Below are 17,340 nucleotides of genomic sequence, written 5' to 3' on the forward strand. Positions count from 1 at the left end.
TGCTGCTGGTGGTGACACTGTGTGTAGAGAAACTAAAGCATGGATGCACTTTAAGACAAAGGGGGAGTTAAAATGTAAACATCTGTACCGAATTAAAATGTATCATAAATGAATTAAAATTGAATCATATATAATGTTATTCACAGCAGTGATGGATCTCAATTCACACTGTGTTACTCTACTAAAATTACAGAGTAAAGCTGTGTAAAATGAGAATAATTCAATGATGACCCAGTGCTGTCAATGCATGGCATTGACAACATTTTAAATGCTGTTTTTCTTACAAAATTGAACTGGGTTTTGTAAAGATTGCATTAATTTGGGTTTCTCCTTCTACTTAAAATGGTTGCAGTATCCTTTAAAAATCATTCTAAGTTGCTAGACAGAAATGGACTGTTGAGACATATGGAAATACAGACTTTATTTGCTCAAGATAATGTGTGTGGTGATTTGGCTGCAGCTAGTAACTTTGATTCTGAAGTGAATTTACTTTTTGATTGGAAAAGTTATGACAACAGTGTTAAGAAAAAGGAAGTTGTTAAGACTGCAACAAATGAATTTGAAAAGTAATCTGTTTTGACCACATCAAATAAAAAGATATTGGCATTTGCACAATAGGTACCTGCTCCAGAACTGAGCTCTGACTGTAATCTTGACCCCTGCTTCTACAGCATTCAGCAAAAATAAATGACTTGGCAAATTAAATTCATTGTGCTGAATGGAAGCTCAGTTGGTGCATAGCTTCCAGTGCATGTAAATAGCTGTAAGATGGTGCTACCTAGTTTCAGATGTTAAAGTCCTCTTGATGGTATCATGATAAAAGCTTTTTGTAATGGACAGTTTTTCTGAGCTTTTTCCTTCTTTTAGCATGCATGTGTAAGAGAGATCACAGAAGTTAGCCTTTACTGCCATTAAACAGTAAATGTGCATTTTTTCTCAAAGTTAATGGAAATCTGGTTCTGAACTGGTCTATCTGGACTTCATGTTCAAAAAGGGTGGAGTCTCGTGTTAAAGACTCAGCAGGTGTGATACTGAAATGCAAGTAAGCATTGTGTAGGGATTTATATACATTGTCTCACTATGAGCCAGATCAGGTCTGGAGGAAAACTGGCCATGTTTGTCTGTTGTTATGTCCAAGTTAATTAGGTGTTCCAGCCATCAGGGCTCCTTACTTTAAACCCAGGATTGCACTAGCATGTCTAGGTTATACCAGAACAGCCTAGTAAGTTTACAAAACACTGTTTTGCACTTTCTACTTCACCACAACAGATTTCAGCTGACTCTGGCAACTCATAATATTCACCACGTAGCCCTGCTTGTACTGTGCATGGAATCACAGGATCACAGGTTGTTAGGGGTTGGAAGGGACCTCTGGAGATCTTTGAGTCCAATGCCCCTGCCAGAGCGGGACCATAGAATCTAGCACAGGTTGCACAGGAACACATCCAGACAGGGCTGAAAAGTCTCTGGAGAAAGAGAACTCCACAACCTCTCTGGGGAACCTGTTCCAGTGCTCTGTCACCCTTACAGTAAAGAAGTTCTTCCTCATGCTGAGGTGAAACTTCCTGTGCTGTTGTTTACATCCACTGCCCCTTGTCCTATCACAGACCGCAAGTGAGCCGAGGCTGTCCCTTCCTTCCTGACACCCAGCCCTCAGATATTTATAGACACTGATTAGATCCCCTCTAAGTCTTCTCTTCTCCTGACTAAACAGCCCCAGATCTCTCATCCATTCCTCATAAGGCAGTGCTCCAGTCCCTCCATCATCCTCGTAGCCCTCCGTTGGACTCTCTCAAACAGATCCCTGTCCCTCTTAAACTGGGGATCCCAGAACTGGATGCAATATTCCAGGTGGGGCCTCACTAGGGTAGAGCAGAGGGGGAGAAGAACCTCTCTCAATCTGCTGGACACATTCTTCTTAATGCATCCCAGGATCCCGTTGGCCCTCTTGGCCACAAGGGCACATTGCTGTCCCATGGGTAACTTCTTGTCCCCTAGAACTTCCAGGTCCTTCTCCACAGGGCTGCTCTCCAGCAGATCACCTCCTAACCTATACTGGTGCAGTTTATTTTCCTTCCCAGATGCAGGACTCTGCATTTATCCTTGTTGAGCCTCATTAGGTTCCTTTCTGCCCAGCTCTCCAGTCTGTCCAAGTCTCACTGAATGGCCACACAGCCTTCAGGTATATCAGCCAAGCCTCCCAGTTTGGTATCATCAGCAAACTTGCTGAGCAGAGATGCTGTCTGTCTGTTTGTCTCTCCCATCATCAGTGCCATTTATAAAGATGTTGAACGGGACTGGACACAGAACTGATCCTTGGGGGACTCCACTAGTTACTCATGCTAGTCATTTTCAAATGTCATTTGTAGATGAAAGAAGGCAAAAGCTTTTAGGAATAAATAGTTCAACACCAGTAGAAAAGGTCAACCATGAGTTCAGTTGTAATGTCGGCCTCTTCTGGCTCCAAAAATCTATGTATGTCACAATGGCAGGTCTTCTTCTCCTCAGAATATGTACATATGTACAAACATATGTATGTATCTGTCACTGGAAACACATAGTACTGGAAATCACTTTAGTGTTAAGGATTGTCAAAGTGTCAGCACAGGAGACTCTGTTCTTTTGTGTTTCTCCTAACTGTCCTGCCTTGCATATTATTTACACTGTCAGTCCAAACTGATTGTGACACTTTGCATATCTTGCAACCAATCTACTTTTTTGCCATGTCCTCCCTCTAAGCATATCATTTTAGAAACAAAAGCTTGCTTGGAAATAAATATTTTTTGTGCAATTGCTTTGATTTTCTGGTACAGGTTCAAAGACAGACCTATTTCTAAAGAGCATCAGAAGTGTGTTTGTTTTCCTGTTTGAAGACTGTCTAGTGCTGTAGTTGATATACACTCCTGACTGTATAAGTGCAAAGGCAAGACAAAGATTTCATTTCTGTGTGAAGAAACCTGGAACTAAAGCTTCTAATCTTTCTCCCCTAATTATTGTAACTCCATGCCAGTAAAATCTATGGGTCTGAACAACAAAAAAAAAAAACAACCTAAAAATACTTCCTCTTATTTCTGTAAGAGGAACCATTAAATTTGCAGTGGTCTCTCTTCAGAGTGATTACTAGATTAAAGATTTGCTGTAAGTGAGCCTGCAGTCATTGAGCAGAGTGCTTTCCAGTTGTGACCTGAGAAAGACAATGCTTTCCCTGTTAGTAGCTTGGCTTTGGTACTTACCCTGGGGAGCTACTGACACAGCTTTACAGGAAATGAATGTACAAAACGTTTGTAAGTATTTGTTTCCTAGCATGGGTAACCATGCAGAGTGTGTCTTTCATTGAAGATACATGCCTCAAAAAGTGTGAAAAAAATCACCCTGGAATAAAGGCAAGCTAACTGGGTGTTTAGGCATTTTTATGTATGAGAATTCTTCAGCTGCATTAAAGCATTAGGATAACACTATAGGAAACAAACAACATTTTCTTTTATATATTCCATCTAGATTAAGGCAAATCATTCAAGTTCTCTGTGTTGTCAGCGAGTAGAAGGGAATGATTCCACATCTCCTCAAATTTTTCTTAATGTAGTGAGTGAGCCATTTCACCTCTCCTTCTGTATGTTCATTGTTCTGGGAAACCTCCGGGAGTGGCCTATCTTTGTCCTTGCAAACTGATAGCAAGCAGTCTGTGAATGTTAGTACCTTTCACCTATGTGCTTAAAGTGAGGTGCAGCCAAGTCCAGATCTAATTCCAGAACTACTGGGACAGCAATACAGAGAGAACAGGATTATAACAATGAGATAAGACTCAGAAAAGTGTGCTGAACTTTAAGAATACTTGTGTAGGAAATTACATGCATTAGGTTTGACAATATTTTTAGCTGTTGGCACGTTCAGAACCATTTGGTCTTAATAGGCATCCTGTGTTTTTAACCTCTTTGAGGCTGAATGAGTCCGTGTCCATCTTGAGAATTTTACATCATTGTCTGTCTGAAATGTCACATTTCTTTGCAGATCTAATACCCAGATCTGGAGTATCCCTCTAAGTAGAACTCTTATCAAAGTTAATAGTAGTTGTATAAAAAGGTTCAGAGAGTATCCTATTCACCTATTAAAAGTGTTTCAGATAAGATCTTCATAGTCTCAAATATAAATGCAACTACTGACAACGCAGTCTCTATGGGCAATCAATGTAACACTAACGTGTGTCAGTCTGTGTACACAAATAACACACACATTTAAATACATATCATAAATCCAACATTTTAAATTGGAACTGAAAGCCTTTTTATCTACTAAATGTATACATTTGCTAAGTTTGTCTTTCATCCTGCAAAGACTGATGACATTAATAATGCTCAAGAAGGTCTGTGAACTATTTTTCAGTAAAGACATTCAGGTCCATCCATTTGGTACAACCCATTATTTTACTTTTATCAGATGAGTAGAGAGGCAGCTGCTTTTGTTTCACTGATGTGGAATATGAAGAGGGTTGGGGTTTTTTTGCCTGGGGATTTTTAGTTATTTCTTTTGTCAGTTGTGAAATACAGGAAAAATCTTGAAAGCGGGAGAATAAATGCTTTCTCCAAAACTTCTAATTTAACTCTGGAATGCAGCTCCCAAATACTTATAAACTGATGCCTTCTAAGATGAAATTCTGGTTTGTAGTAACCAAGTAACTACTTTATATTACTTCTGGTTAGTTTTAATTAAATTCCTATTTTTACATTTTTCAATGTTCTATAAAAACAGGAAAAAACCTCTTCAGAATACATCTTCATAATATCCACTTTTATTGAGCTCAGTTGTAGTCTGAAGCAGGTTCTTCAATTCCAAAATATTTGTTCCATTGTAATAGAAGGCATAGGTTTTGCAACATACATATAATCTGAATAAAATTTGACTGAATCATGGAAATGATGGACCCAGTTTCCACTTATGATTAAAAAGGATTTGTATCTCCTCGTTTGAGTAAATTGTAACTTTTCTGTATGGTAAGCATAGCTCTTTTCCAATAATTTCCTTTGATTTTCCTTTTTTCTTCTATGCTTGATGAAGGAGAAGTGCCACTGATAGAACACTGATTAATTGCTGTGATCTTTGTCCACTTAATTTGAGTTGGCCATCTGCTTTGTGGTATTTTCAAGCATAACCTCATGTTAATAATAAATTCTCACTAGGCAACATAAGAAAACTGTAATGAAATAGAAAGAAAAAATTTTTGCAGGTTTCCTGGATCTTGAGGAAGGTAGTTACAGTTTCTGCTGCACAGTGGGGTAACTGAGGCACTGGGCTGTGCATTCTTACTCTCATAAATTTGAAATGGGAGTGATGGAAGGGATAGAAAAGGAAAGCTGATATACATCCAGCATGGAGCTGTTCTATGTTTTTAAACCTGTTTCCCTGTGAAATTGCTGTGGGTAGAAAAACTGAAAAAGGGAGGAAAAACTCAGGATAAACAGTATGTCTGTTAAGTGATAACATTTAACTTCCTTTGCTTTTTGCTCTTCTTTCTTATAAACTGTGAAACTTAAATATTAAGATAAAAGACCGTTCACATTCCACTTTATGTGAAATAAGATGGATTTTGTTTTAAATGCTAGATGCGGGGGAACTAAAATTAAGTGTTTGCCCCTTTGGTTAGCTGGAAAACATTTCCAAAATCAACTCCAGTTATATATCATGTTCTAGTCTGGTTTTAGTAACAGGAATCTGTAAGAACATTCAAGTTGTTTCATTATCTGTATTCACCTTTGTCTCTTTGCACCAAAGTAAAAAATGCAAGGAATTTTCTGGCTTGTGCACAGGACTCAACTCAAAGAAATTTAATGAGATAACACATTTTGTTTTGCACAGATTCATAACTGCTGACACACATAGTTGAAAATGTGGTAAGCAAGAAAGGAGCACAGTGCTGATACAACAATAATTGTCCCAAACCAGGCACACCAATACTTGAAAGAAGCTAAAAATACCTAGAAAAAATTCTAAACCCTATTAAAAAAAAAAAAATCTGTTTCATCTACTGAGAAGAATGAAGTATTCTGCATTCTCTAATGCAGATTTTATTCTCTCTTATTACCTTCAACATAAGGTTGAACATTTATAGATATTGTTCCTCTTTCACCAGAACCATCATTCTATTTTGGAAATGATGAATACTATGTTGATGAGAGTGCTGGCTATATTGAGGTACGTGTCTGGAGGACTGGGACTGATCTGTCTAAAGCTGCCTCTGTTACAGTGAGGTCTCGCAAATCTGAACCAATAACTGCAGAGGGTAAGTTATTATTTTGGTCTGGTTTCATAGTACATCTCAATGTATGTCAAAAGATACACCTTTATGTGTGTCTTGCTCTTAGCAGATATTTCTTCTCAGAAAAGATAGTTACAGAATTTCTTTTACAGAAACAGTAGGAACCAATGTGCAGTACAGAGAAATACCTTCAAATCCTCATACAAAATACAATCCCACAAAGACAGCTGATAACTGCCTCAACAGCATACTCTGGGCACAAAGTTATAATCAGTGGCAATGTGCAGTTTGCTCCTCTCGTTACTGTTGGCAATGAGAAATTACTATCTAGTAACCTGTTCAGCAAGGGGATTGCTACAGCTGTGTGGTTCAGTCATGCTTTGACAGAACTTTTGTCTGCAAAAGCAAGTGTTGGTGTACTTTTTTTTCCCCCACAAACCACAATATTTAAAGCTAAGACTTTCCTATAGGAAGAACATAAACAGTATCTTCCTTAGATGTTTATTCTGAGTGCAACTGGGTAGCAGTTTATCTTCTGAGCTAATTTTCAGTGAGGCAAAACTGCATAAAACATTACTGTTATTTCAGGAATATCTGAACATCATATGTATGTATCATTTGTAGCATATACAACAAATGTCATTTCTCATTAAAAAGAAAATAATGACACATGAAAAAAAATATGAATACTTCATTTCTGAACTTGCTTACAGGATCTGATGTCTTTATCTCATCCTGAATATGAAATGTCCTTATAATAAGAATCTTAATTCATTGTGCTAGGACCTCTAGTATTCAAAAGTTGAATAGTGCAGCTCTTGGGATCTCTAGTCTCTTGGTCACAGCCTGAAAGCTCTGACATGGCTGGCTGCCTTTACAGCCATAAACCTGGTTCTGGGTCTTACATAGTGCAGCAATGGATGTGGTGCGCTGAGCTACTAGTCTTGGCATCTTGTCTTAGAGGTTTAGCTCTAGGGTAGAGTGGCAATAAGTGTTAGTTTACCAAAGAACAGAATAAGCTCCGTTTTGTGACTTGAATTGTTAGACAAAAAGTAGCTTAATAATGACTTGGTTTATTGTATAGTACAATGTAGATGGTCAAAAGATGTTTTTGCTTGACATGACTGCCAAAATTTGGCAAATTTTAAAATTACATTTAAAGAAAAAATAAATGTACCTACAATTAACTGCCTACTGATAGATATATTTTTTATTACATTTAATGCTGTTTATGAAATTAATATTTTTTATCTCTTTTCCATTGGTAGCTGGAGTGGATTATGTAGCCATTAGTCGCAATTTGGATTTTTCCCCTGGAGTCAATATGCAGACATTCCGTATGGTAATTCTGGATGACCTTGGGCAGCCAGTGTTGGAAGGAACTGAGAAGTTTGAGCTTGTGCTAAGGATGCCTATGAATGCTGCCCTTGGTGAACCCAGCAAGGCCACCATCTTCATTAATGACTCAGTGTCTGACTGTGAGTGATAATTCTTTTTACCTTTTCACATTTATGCAGGAGTTGAATGACTGCAATACACAAATAGTGCTTGTCCCTTCAAATTGCACCAAAGACAGTGAATCTACATTTCAGCTACAGATGGTGTGTTAAGTCATTTGTTTACTAGCTGCTTATGTCATGTATGTGTTGCAATGTAACATAGCTGAATTTGAAATAGTGGAGGGAAGATATGTTAACTTCTACAATTAGATTTTACAAATGCTTTTTATGTTTTTCTACCCAGTGCCTAAAATGCAGTTTAAAGAATCTGTATATGTAGGCAATGAAAATGATGGACAGATTTCTGCCACGATATATAGGAGTGGAGATACCCGATACACATCCACTGTGAGATGCTATACAAGGCAAGGCTCAGCTCAGGTAATGATGGACTTTGAAGAACGTCCTAACACTGACAGTTCCATCATCACATTCCTTCCTGGTAAGCTCCTGATCTTATTTTAGAAGCCTTTAGTCTACCTTGTTTTGTTTTGGTTTGCTTTGCTTTATTTTGTGTGTTTTTCTGGTTTGTTTAGTTTTATTTTAATTATGTCTTCTCATAAAGTAGTGCCATAAACATCACTCTGGAAAACCAAGTTCTTTTCCATACCTAATGGACACAGTGCACAGAAATTGCATTGTCTGTTTTTACTTCACTTCTGACCTGGAGTGATAATCAATAAGGATCAAAAGGACATATCTTCAGCAGGGGTGTGGAACTAGATGATCTTTGAAGTCCCCTCCAATCCAAATCATTCTACAATTTTATGATTCTATGATCTTTTTGATAGTAGAAGCAGGATCAACATAACATAGTTACAGAAGCACAGACATGCTGTCAGAAAGGAAATCCTGCTCTTTGTAAATCTGATTTCTGGTAAATACATTTGACATGCACTGAAATCAGTAACAGGTCTTTCAACAGGGATAGAGCTCTCTAAGTTCTGTTTGAATTTTTCTTTCCCACTAAGTCTTTCCTAAGGCTGTTCACCAATGTCAGGTACTTAATATCTCACACCAGAGATGAAATACAAGTAGAATAGATGTTACTACCTTGAAAGAATATTGGACAATAACTTATATTTGTGCAGAAGACAGTCTAGTCTCTTAAAGTTTACATATGTGTAATATTTTACAAGTCCTAAACAAGTTCTGTCATCAGCATGACATCCTTGGTATGCCCATATCATAGAAATGGCAACCTTCATATTTCTGTAGAAATGTATCATAGCCCTCCTGTAAAGTGAGTTATTCATTCTGTCTTTATTTAGAGCTGGTCTCAGCATTTAGTGTTGTCATGTGCTCTATACCTTAGCCCATCGTTTCTGCACAACCAGGAAGGGGAATCCAACTTGTTAGGATTAATGGATCTGGGTCCCTTAGAAAGTTACATGGCAATTTCACTACAGTTTTCACTTTTCCCATGTAACAATGAACAGAGTGGATATTTTGAATTTTTTCTCCTCCTAATGGATAATTTCTTTTCTATAGGGGGGAAAAAACAACCTCAGAAAAAATGAGCAGTCAATGTCCTGCTCTTGTTCTTCACCTGGAGGAGCCTTGCTCATATTTGCATGTATAATAATGAAAAAATACGTTAAATTGACCTCATCTCTCCCATATGCTGTGCTGTTGTTTTTCTCAGGGATGTAGGAGTCATTCTCATGATGATGAGCCCACTAAGTCTAACACTGAAAGCTAGATGCTGAACATCACTCATACTTGCCCTGTTCTTGTAGAAGACTTAAGACAAGGCCTTTTTCCCAGAGTCTCTGAACATCTAATTAAACTCTAGACACATTGATTTTTGAGTGCTCAAATTGAGCATTTTGAAGCTTCAAAGCATTTTTAAGGCATTGTCACTTGCAATCAGTGGGAGTTTAAAAGACATTAAAATCAAGTGGAATAATATAAGTGAAGGTCTATAGTTGGAGAGTTGGAAGTTGAAGAGAATCAAAAGAAAACTAAAATGAACAAACTCCCAGGACAAAGTTAGTATTACTGAAAGTTTCTGTTACTCTGCTTTCTTGTGCAAGTGTTTATTTTTCAAAGGCACACTGGGTGAGATCACTCAGAAGGGATATTTTATTCTAAGATAAAATTAAAGGAACAATACATGTGAAGTGGGCATACCAAACAGAAACTTGTCTTAGAGAAGTCCCAAAATGGGGATTTCCACTTTAATGAGTTTTCAAATAAAAGTAATCATTGCTAATTCCACTTTAACTATTATTGGTCATTAATCTGTATGGTGTCAAGATGGATGCCTAGGCCAGCAGAAGCAGCCTGTGGTTCCTTGAGCTTTGAGAGATGTGCTGTTATAGGGCAAAGAACATATAAGTTCTGTATATTACCTTCAGAATGATTGCAGGTGAAACTGAGAAGCCTTGCACACTGGTGCTGATGGACGATACTTTCCATGAAGAAGAGGAAGAACTACGTTTGGTTCTTGGCACTCCAAGAAGTGATTCTTCCTTTGGTGCCTGTATTGGTGAACAAAATGAGACACTGATAAGGATTCAAGATGATGCAGACAGTAAGAAATTATTTTGTTGTTACTGGCTTTTGGAAGCCCATTTGTGTGCTCTAAAAACATTCATATTCTAATTACAGAGGCTATTATTAAGTTTGGTGAGACCAAATTCAGTGTAAGTGAACCAAAGGACATAAGGCAAGTAGCAGTTGTAAAAATCCCAGTGCTTCGTCTGGGAGACACTTCCAAAGTTTCTGTTGTGAGAGTTCATACAAAGGATGGATCGGCTGCTTCTGGAGAAGATTATCACCCTATATCAGAAGGTAGGATCCCTCAGATGATTATCACATCCTACTATTTGTTTTTATTCATGATAGTAAGATAATGTTTGTAAAATGAACTAACTTTATGAATAGAATACTTTGCAACCACATCTATTAATACATTTTGCTATTCAAATTCAGTATGGACATGATCCCATGTGGTATGCCACAGCCTAATTGCTCTTGGAATACTAGATATCAGTCAAGATATTTACAAATGAATTGTGCTTCCTTTGAAAATATCTGTAGCTCAAGAAACTGTGAAAGAAATATGTGTCACTTTAGTAACATTTGCAAAGTGTAATACCATTACTCTGCAAAAGCATCTACTCACAGGGTATGATTGTGTAGTTGTTAATGGCTTTTACTCTGTGTAGGAATTAATGTCTGTTTCTATTCATTTTTCTGTTTCCATAATTCTTAAACTTGTATCTCCTCACTAGTGATGAATAAGGAGTGAAGTTGTGCAACAGAATAAGAAATTTCTGAGTTGATAAACTTCTTTCCATTAGTATCCCACCCACATGGTATAGTGAATGACTAACAGTTTGTAGTACTGTGAGGTTTTTTCCTTCTAAATCTGCTTCACCACAGGCTGCAGGGGAATCTTTGCTCCAGTGACTGGAGAGCACCTCCCTCCCCCGCCTTCTGCACTGACCTTGGTGTCTGCAAAGTTCTTTCTCTCAGGTTTTCTCATGCTTCCAGCTGCAGCTGCTGTCGCACAGCAATTGTTTTGCCCTTCTTAAATGTGTTACCCCAGAGGCACTGCCATCATTTCTGATGGACTCAGCCTTGACCAGTGGCAGGTCCATCTTGAAGCCCATTGGCAGCCCATTTGTATTGGCTCTATCAGGCACAGGGGAAGCTTCTGGCATTGTCTCACAGAAGCCACCCCTGCTACCAAAACCTTGCCACTCAAACACAAAGATTGAACAAACTTTTTGTCCACCAAGACCTTCAAAGTATTTTCAGAGACAATGCTTTTCTTCTAACTGTAGATTTGTGTCTTAGTATATACCACTCTGTTAAAATACATTTTGTTTGAGTAAGACCTGGCAGTATTTTTGTATTTAGAATTCTTCAGTCCTTTGGTCATTCACATTACCTTAATTTATTTATTAATTAGTCTCAGATAATTTTCAAAATATTAAGTTCTATTAGACTAAATCTTGGTCTTTGCAGATTTATTTTGATGATGATAATACTTAATTTTCAGTGATTTCCACATTTCCACTGCTATTCATTATTATATGTTTTTTTTATCATCAAAATATATGAGCTAAATATATGAACAATTGTGTTTTGAAAATTGAGTGTTGACTGCCATCTCTCATGGCTGGGCCTAGGGTTACAGTGTATTATGAACAAGAGATTTATTTGTAAGTGTCTCACTGTATTTTTAGAAATTGAGTTTAAGGAGGGTGAAACACAGCACTTTGTGGAGATTGAAATTCTCTTTGATGGAATAAGGGAGATGAGAGAAGCCTTCACTGTTCACCTGAAGCCTGATGAGAACATGGTGGCAGAAATACAGGTAACAAATTCAATCAAAGTCCTCTAAAACAAAATCTGCTAAATAGACCTTGCTTTCTGGCTCATAGCTTTACATACACCATCCTGGCTTGTATCTTAAAAGACAAAGATGATCATCCCAGCTGACACAACGGAATTGCCTAGGCAATAATATTTATAGGCTCATTGAAACAATGAAAGATGAAAGTCTTCAGAATAATCAGTTCAGACACATTCTTCTTATAGAATCAGTCCTCTTGGAAACATGCTTTGGCAATACACTGTAACCTTTATGCTCTAAAAAGAAGAAGTAGGTGAAATACAACTTCTGCTATCAAAACCATGTCAATATTATTCTTCCTGTGTGAAAAGGAATAGCTGCATATCATTGTTATTTAATATTATACCATAGAGACTTTTAATTTAAGCAATATATTCCTCTGATTCTGCATAAAATGTTCTTCAGACTCTTTGACTGCTTCATCACTGTCACACCATATATAGTCTAATTCCAGGTAGGCAGACAGCAGATACACAGCCTATGCTGATGACAAACATTTCCACCAGGCATTGAATCATATAGTGCACATTTGGGTTCTACCAGAATACTGAAGTGATTAAAGAAAGCTGGGATGCAAGGTTAAAGCTTTTGGTATCTTCACTGTTCAAAACTGAAAAAAAAAGGTCATTTTAGCTCTTGCTTTTGTAGTCTGTAATATATTTTCCAATGCTTCAACCTTTTCACAATAATTCCTGTTGCAGTTAAGAAGAACTTATTTCAGAACAATGTTTCAAAGACTAGACATATTCTGATAAAGGTCCATCTTGGATCCCCCTGTTTATTTAAATGTTGACAGAAAACTGTTTCTGTCTTTTCATTGTCAGACAGCCAAGGCCATTGTTTACATTGAAGAAATGAACAGCATGGCAGATGTCACCTTTCCCTCTGTCCCTCAAGTTGCATCCCTTCTGATATACGATGATACTTCTAGAGCTAAAGACAGAACCAGTCCCATAGCTGGCTATCCTGTCGTCTGTATCACAGTGAGTATCTGTGGAAAGATGGAACAAAATCAGTATATGGGTTTTGCTCAGTGGATTTTAGGCACTTGGTAGCAATTCATATTGTTGAAACATTTGAGTTCAAGGTAGAACTATTCTAATAACACATGAGTTCAAGACACAAATATCCTACGAACTAATCTAATTTGTCTGGATAATGAATGAATTTTCAGGAGGACAAAAAGCATCGAAAGATATTTCGTTTGTTCAATCACTAAAAACAATTTGATACTCATGCAATGTCTATGATTACATAGCCTTACTGCTTCCTGCATTATCTCCCTAATTTGCAGAGTTAAAATCACTGGAGATAACAGATGAGCCATTGTTTTCAGAGTGCCACAGAGTAAAAAATGGGTATTTTGTTGAAGTGCTACAGGCTTCTTTCACTGTAATTTTACAACTGAAAGGTTTGCATGAATACTCAAATGCACCGAGGAAGGTTTTGGTCCATCTGCATCTTCAGTTTGTTTCTCACATCATTCCTTATGCACAGGAATGGATCATATGTTGAATGGTTTTCCTAAGTAAAACAAAAGAAATCTTGAAATTCACATTATGTTTGAAGAATTAGGTCAGAGAGGTGGTAGAGTTGTCATTCCTGGAGGTGTTCAAGAAGCATGTAGATGTGGTTATTCGGTATACACTTTAGTGGCCACTGTAATTGGGTTACAGTTGGATTTGATAATCCGAGAGGACTTTTCCAACCGTAATGATTCTATGATTCTATGATTCAAGTTAAAGTAGCAGGTGGGAGTGTCGTTTGTGCCTTCCTAGTTATGTTATGTATTCACCCATAAACCATAATTTAAAATAATATTTTTATTTCAGTGAGATAATTTGACCTGTCTTTTAATCTCCCATAACACTGCTAAAAGTGTCACTGTCAAAATAAGGTGATTTCTCAAGAGATTTACTGGGATTCTGAATTACATTTTGTTGTTGAGTTTGATAAATTAAAATTCCTTTGGCATGAAGGAAGTAAATTGTTAACACGTTTGCCTTGTTCTGCAGGCTTGTAATCCTAAATATGAAGACTTTGACAAGACTGGCTCTATATGTGCCAGTGAGAACATCAATAATACTCTGACACAATACCGGTGGCTTGTAAGTGCACCCACTGGTCCTGATGGTGTGACTAGCCCCATGAAGGATGTTGACTTTGATACCTTCTTCACTTCCTCCAAGATGATTACACTTGACTCCATTTACTTTCAAGCTGGTTCTCGTGTCCAGTGTGCAGCTCGTGCTGTGAATTCAGATGGAAATGCAGGTCTTGAGCTTATGAGCACTATTGTAACTATAAGCACATCAGAAGGTAAGACATCATCACCCATTGCAAAACCACTGACCATCCTAACAAAATCTGATTACATGATTAGATGTTTTAACATTACACTCTCAGTTTTTCTTCTTCATTACTTCATAGAAGTAATGCAAAAATTCTCTTCTTAACACAGCAGAGAATTTGTAAAATTATTGTCACCTTTAAATAGTTATCCTCATAGCAAACTTGTTTGTTCAGGGAAACAGTATATAAAGTGGATTGGAATTAGTGAAACCTGGTTTCTGTTGGCTTTTGATTTCAACAGTAGTAATGTTGCAACACAATCTCATCTGCTATTAGGCATTGGAGAACCCACATAGGAGTGCTATGATGAATGCCTAGCCAGAAGAATTCTTCATTTGACATTCAGGCCTCACTGTACATCTCACTGTACACAGTCTTCCTTGACTAAGGACTAAAGTGACTAGTGTGCAATTACAGGGCATAGATAACATTTTTTCATGGTTGAGATATTCATAATATTCATCCTTCTTCTTTCTCTGATATTCTCTTTCTCTGATTCTCTAATACCTAACCAACGACGATGCTGCATTTTCAGCCTGTCTCTCAGTTATTGTACTTTACCTCCTTTGTCCAGCCAACTCTTTTTTTGTGAAACTTGACTGAATAATGTTATAAAGCATAGGTGAAGAACAGACATGCACATGGATACAGTCTGATAACGTGTTATTTTGTTGCATCACAGATAGTTTGCTTTATTGTATAATATGGTGAATGAGTAATTATCAGCAATAAAGGTAAATTACAACACAGTGTATTCTATTACCCTTCTGCAGCCATGTTGCATTCGTTGTGTCATCTCTGCTGCTTTTGTAGCTGCATTAACATGAGTAATGATTTCTGTTGGAATGCTCTTTTGCATAAATTCCTCTTCAAACCTCTGGTAAATGCTGTTCAAAGCATTTGCCTGTTGATCAAGAAAATTTGGGTGTTTTGGAAAGTTGTACAGTGAAAAAAGGTGCATCTAAAAGCAGTGCAAAGAAAAGTATGGGTTGCTTCTTCGGGACATAAAGTAAAGTTGCCTTCCTTTTTTAACTTTAGGTCTTTGTCAACCACGTATGTCAGGAGTAGTTGGAGCAGAACCATTCTCTGCCAAATTGCGCTATACTGGCCCAGAGGATCCTGATTATGCCAACCTCATCAAACTGACAGTCACAATGCCGCATATTGATGGTATGATAAAATCCCTTGTGGAGCTGAAAGAACTCATACACCAAAGTGCTATTCGAGCCATTTTATTGGTCATGGTATTTTCAACAGAAAAAATAATACTGTAATCTTTTACGATGTGAGACCAGAGAACGATGTGATGAATGTACAAGTTCAGTTTGCAACAAGGTGCATAAGATACTGTATTGATACCTAGTCTTTGATGTGAAGATTAAATGTTTTCAGACTAATTGAGGAGTTTATATAAATTGGGCTAGACCTACACTTTGTAAAACTTCTTTGAAGAGCACAGAATAACTTACTCTTAAAAAAAAATATAAAACCACTTAATTACTATATACTTCTGAAAAAAATCACACAAAATCCTGATTGGAAAATATGTTGGAGATTTAGAAGTATTTTATTTGTCATTTTATAATATAAAGAAATGATTATTTTGCATAACGTTCTTATATGCAATCATATTAAATGTCTTTGAATTCTTAAGTATCTTAATTACTGTAAATACAAAATACAGAAACGTTGCATAACATGCTTAGTGTTTGGCAAACTTTGTCTAAATTAATCAGCTCTGACCACTGAAATTTAGTGATAGTGCTCTAAATTAATGTTTTTTAGGCATGTTGCCTGTTATTTCTACAAGAGAGCTCTCCAACTTTGAGCTGACACTTAGCCCAGATGGAACTAGAGTTGGAAACCATAAATGCTCCAACCTGTTGGATTACACAGAAGTGAAGACCCATCATGGTTTCTTAACCGATGCTACCAAAAATCCAGGTGTAATTGGAGAGACCATTCCCTACCAGTATAGCTCAATAATTAGAGGTCTCAATACCTTACGCTTCTACCGCAATCTGAATCTGGAAGCCTGCTTATGGGAGTTTGTTAGCTATTATGACATGTCCGAGCTCCTCACAGATTGTGGAGGCACCATTGGGACGGATGGACAGGTACGAGAGTGAAACTTCATTTTGTACTGTGTTCTTTAAATGGAAGATTTCCCTTATAGAAATAATTTGGTTTAGAATTAATTTAGTTGAAAAGTGTTATTATTTTCTTAACAAGAAATAGATTTCCCCTAAGGCCAGCTTATTTCTTAAAGCTACCAATATCCATTAAATACTAGTAGTTTATACAGTGAAATCCTTGTCCAGTTGAAATTAAGGGGATAATTTAGTTTCAGTCAAATTTGCTATGATTTTTCTCCCAATACAGTTTTGAAGTATTTGAGGACAAATCAATCCCACTTTTACTGTGAAATGAGCTACCTTAGTCTTTTTTTAAAAAGCCTTCTAATGGGTTGCATTTAACACATCGATAGGACTAGGCTATTTAGTATTAGTTGTGGTGTATCTTAAAAAGAGTTTTAAAAAATTGGAGAGCCTTCTTCTGATAACAATGTAGTGCAATGTCCTGCCAGCTGCTTGGCTCTGCTGATCTCTTGCTCACTGGGTAGCATGACCAATAAGTGCAGACAGCAGAGTGGTCTCACATTGCCCAGCAGAAAGTTCCTTGGTCGGGGAGCAAAAAGAAGTTGCTAGTGTGGAATGGCTGCCATTAAGGTAGCATTGTGAAAATGATTGGGGAATTAAAACAAAGAGCTTGGAAACATCTTCAGCTGTCCTTTGAAAAATTTCTAGAAATTTATACTAATGTGCAAAAGGGTCTAAGATTTCTTCTGGTGCAGTGACAGTGAACTTAAT

The 17,340-nt window shown here is 37.2% G+C and overlaps 1 protein-coding gene across 1 annotated transcript in view; it reads left to right on the top strand.

Annotated features, from left to right (window-relative positions):
* Window positions 1-17,340, top strand: part of FREM2 (FRAS1 related extracellular matrix 2) — a 129,299-nt gene that overhangs the window by 89,293 nt on the left and 22,666 nt on the right. The window contains exons 7-16 of the mRNA XM_054394198.1: window positions 6,125-6,274; window positions 7,519-7,728; window positions 7,994-8,191; window positions 10,121-10,285; window positions 10,363-10,545; window positions 11,949-12,079; window positions 12,943-13,101; window positions 14,134-14,437; window positions 15,509-15,640; window positions 16,256-16,587. Coding sequence (XP_054250173.1) covers window positions 6,125-6,274; window positions 7,519-7,728; window positions 7,994-8,191; window positions 10,121-10,285; window positions 10,363-10,545; window positions 11,949-12,079; window positions 12,943-13,101; window positions 14,134-14,437; window positions 15,509-15,640; window positions 16,256-16,587 — 1,964 coding nt within the window. The remainder of the gene's footprint in view (window positions 1-6,124; window positions 6,275-7,518; window positions 7,729-7,993; window positions 8,192-10,120; window positions 10,286-10,362; window positions 10,546-11,948; window positions 12,080-12,942; window positions 13,102-14,133; window positions 14,438-15,508; window positions 15,641-16,255; window positions 16,588-17,340) is intronic.

Source organism: Indicator indicator, chromosome 1, assembly GCF_027791375.1.
Source record: "Indicator indicator isolate 239-I01 chromosome 1, UM_Iind_1.1, whole genome shotgun sequence".
Taxonomy (NCBI): domain Eukaryota; kingdom Metazoa; phylum Chordata; class Aves; order Piciformes; family Indicatoridae; genus Indicator; species Indicator indicator.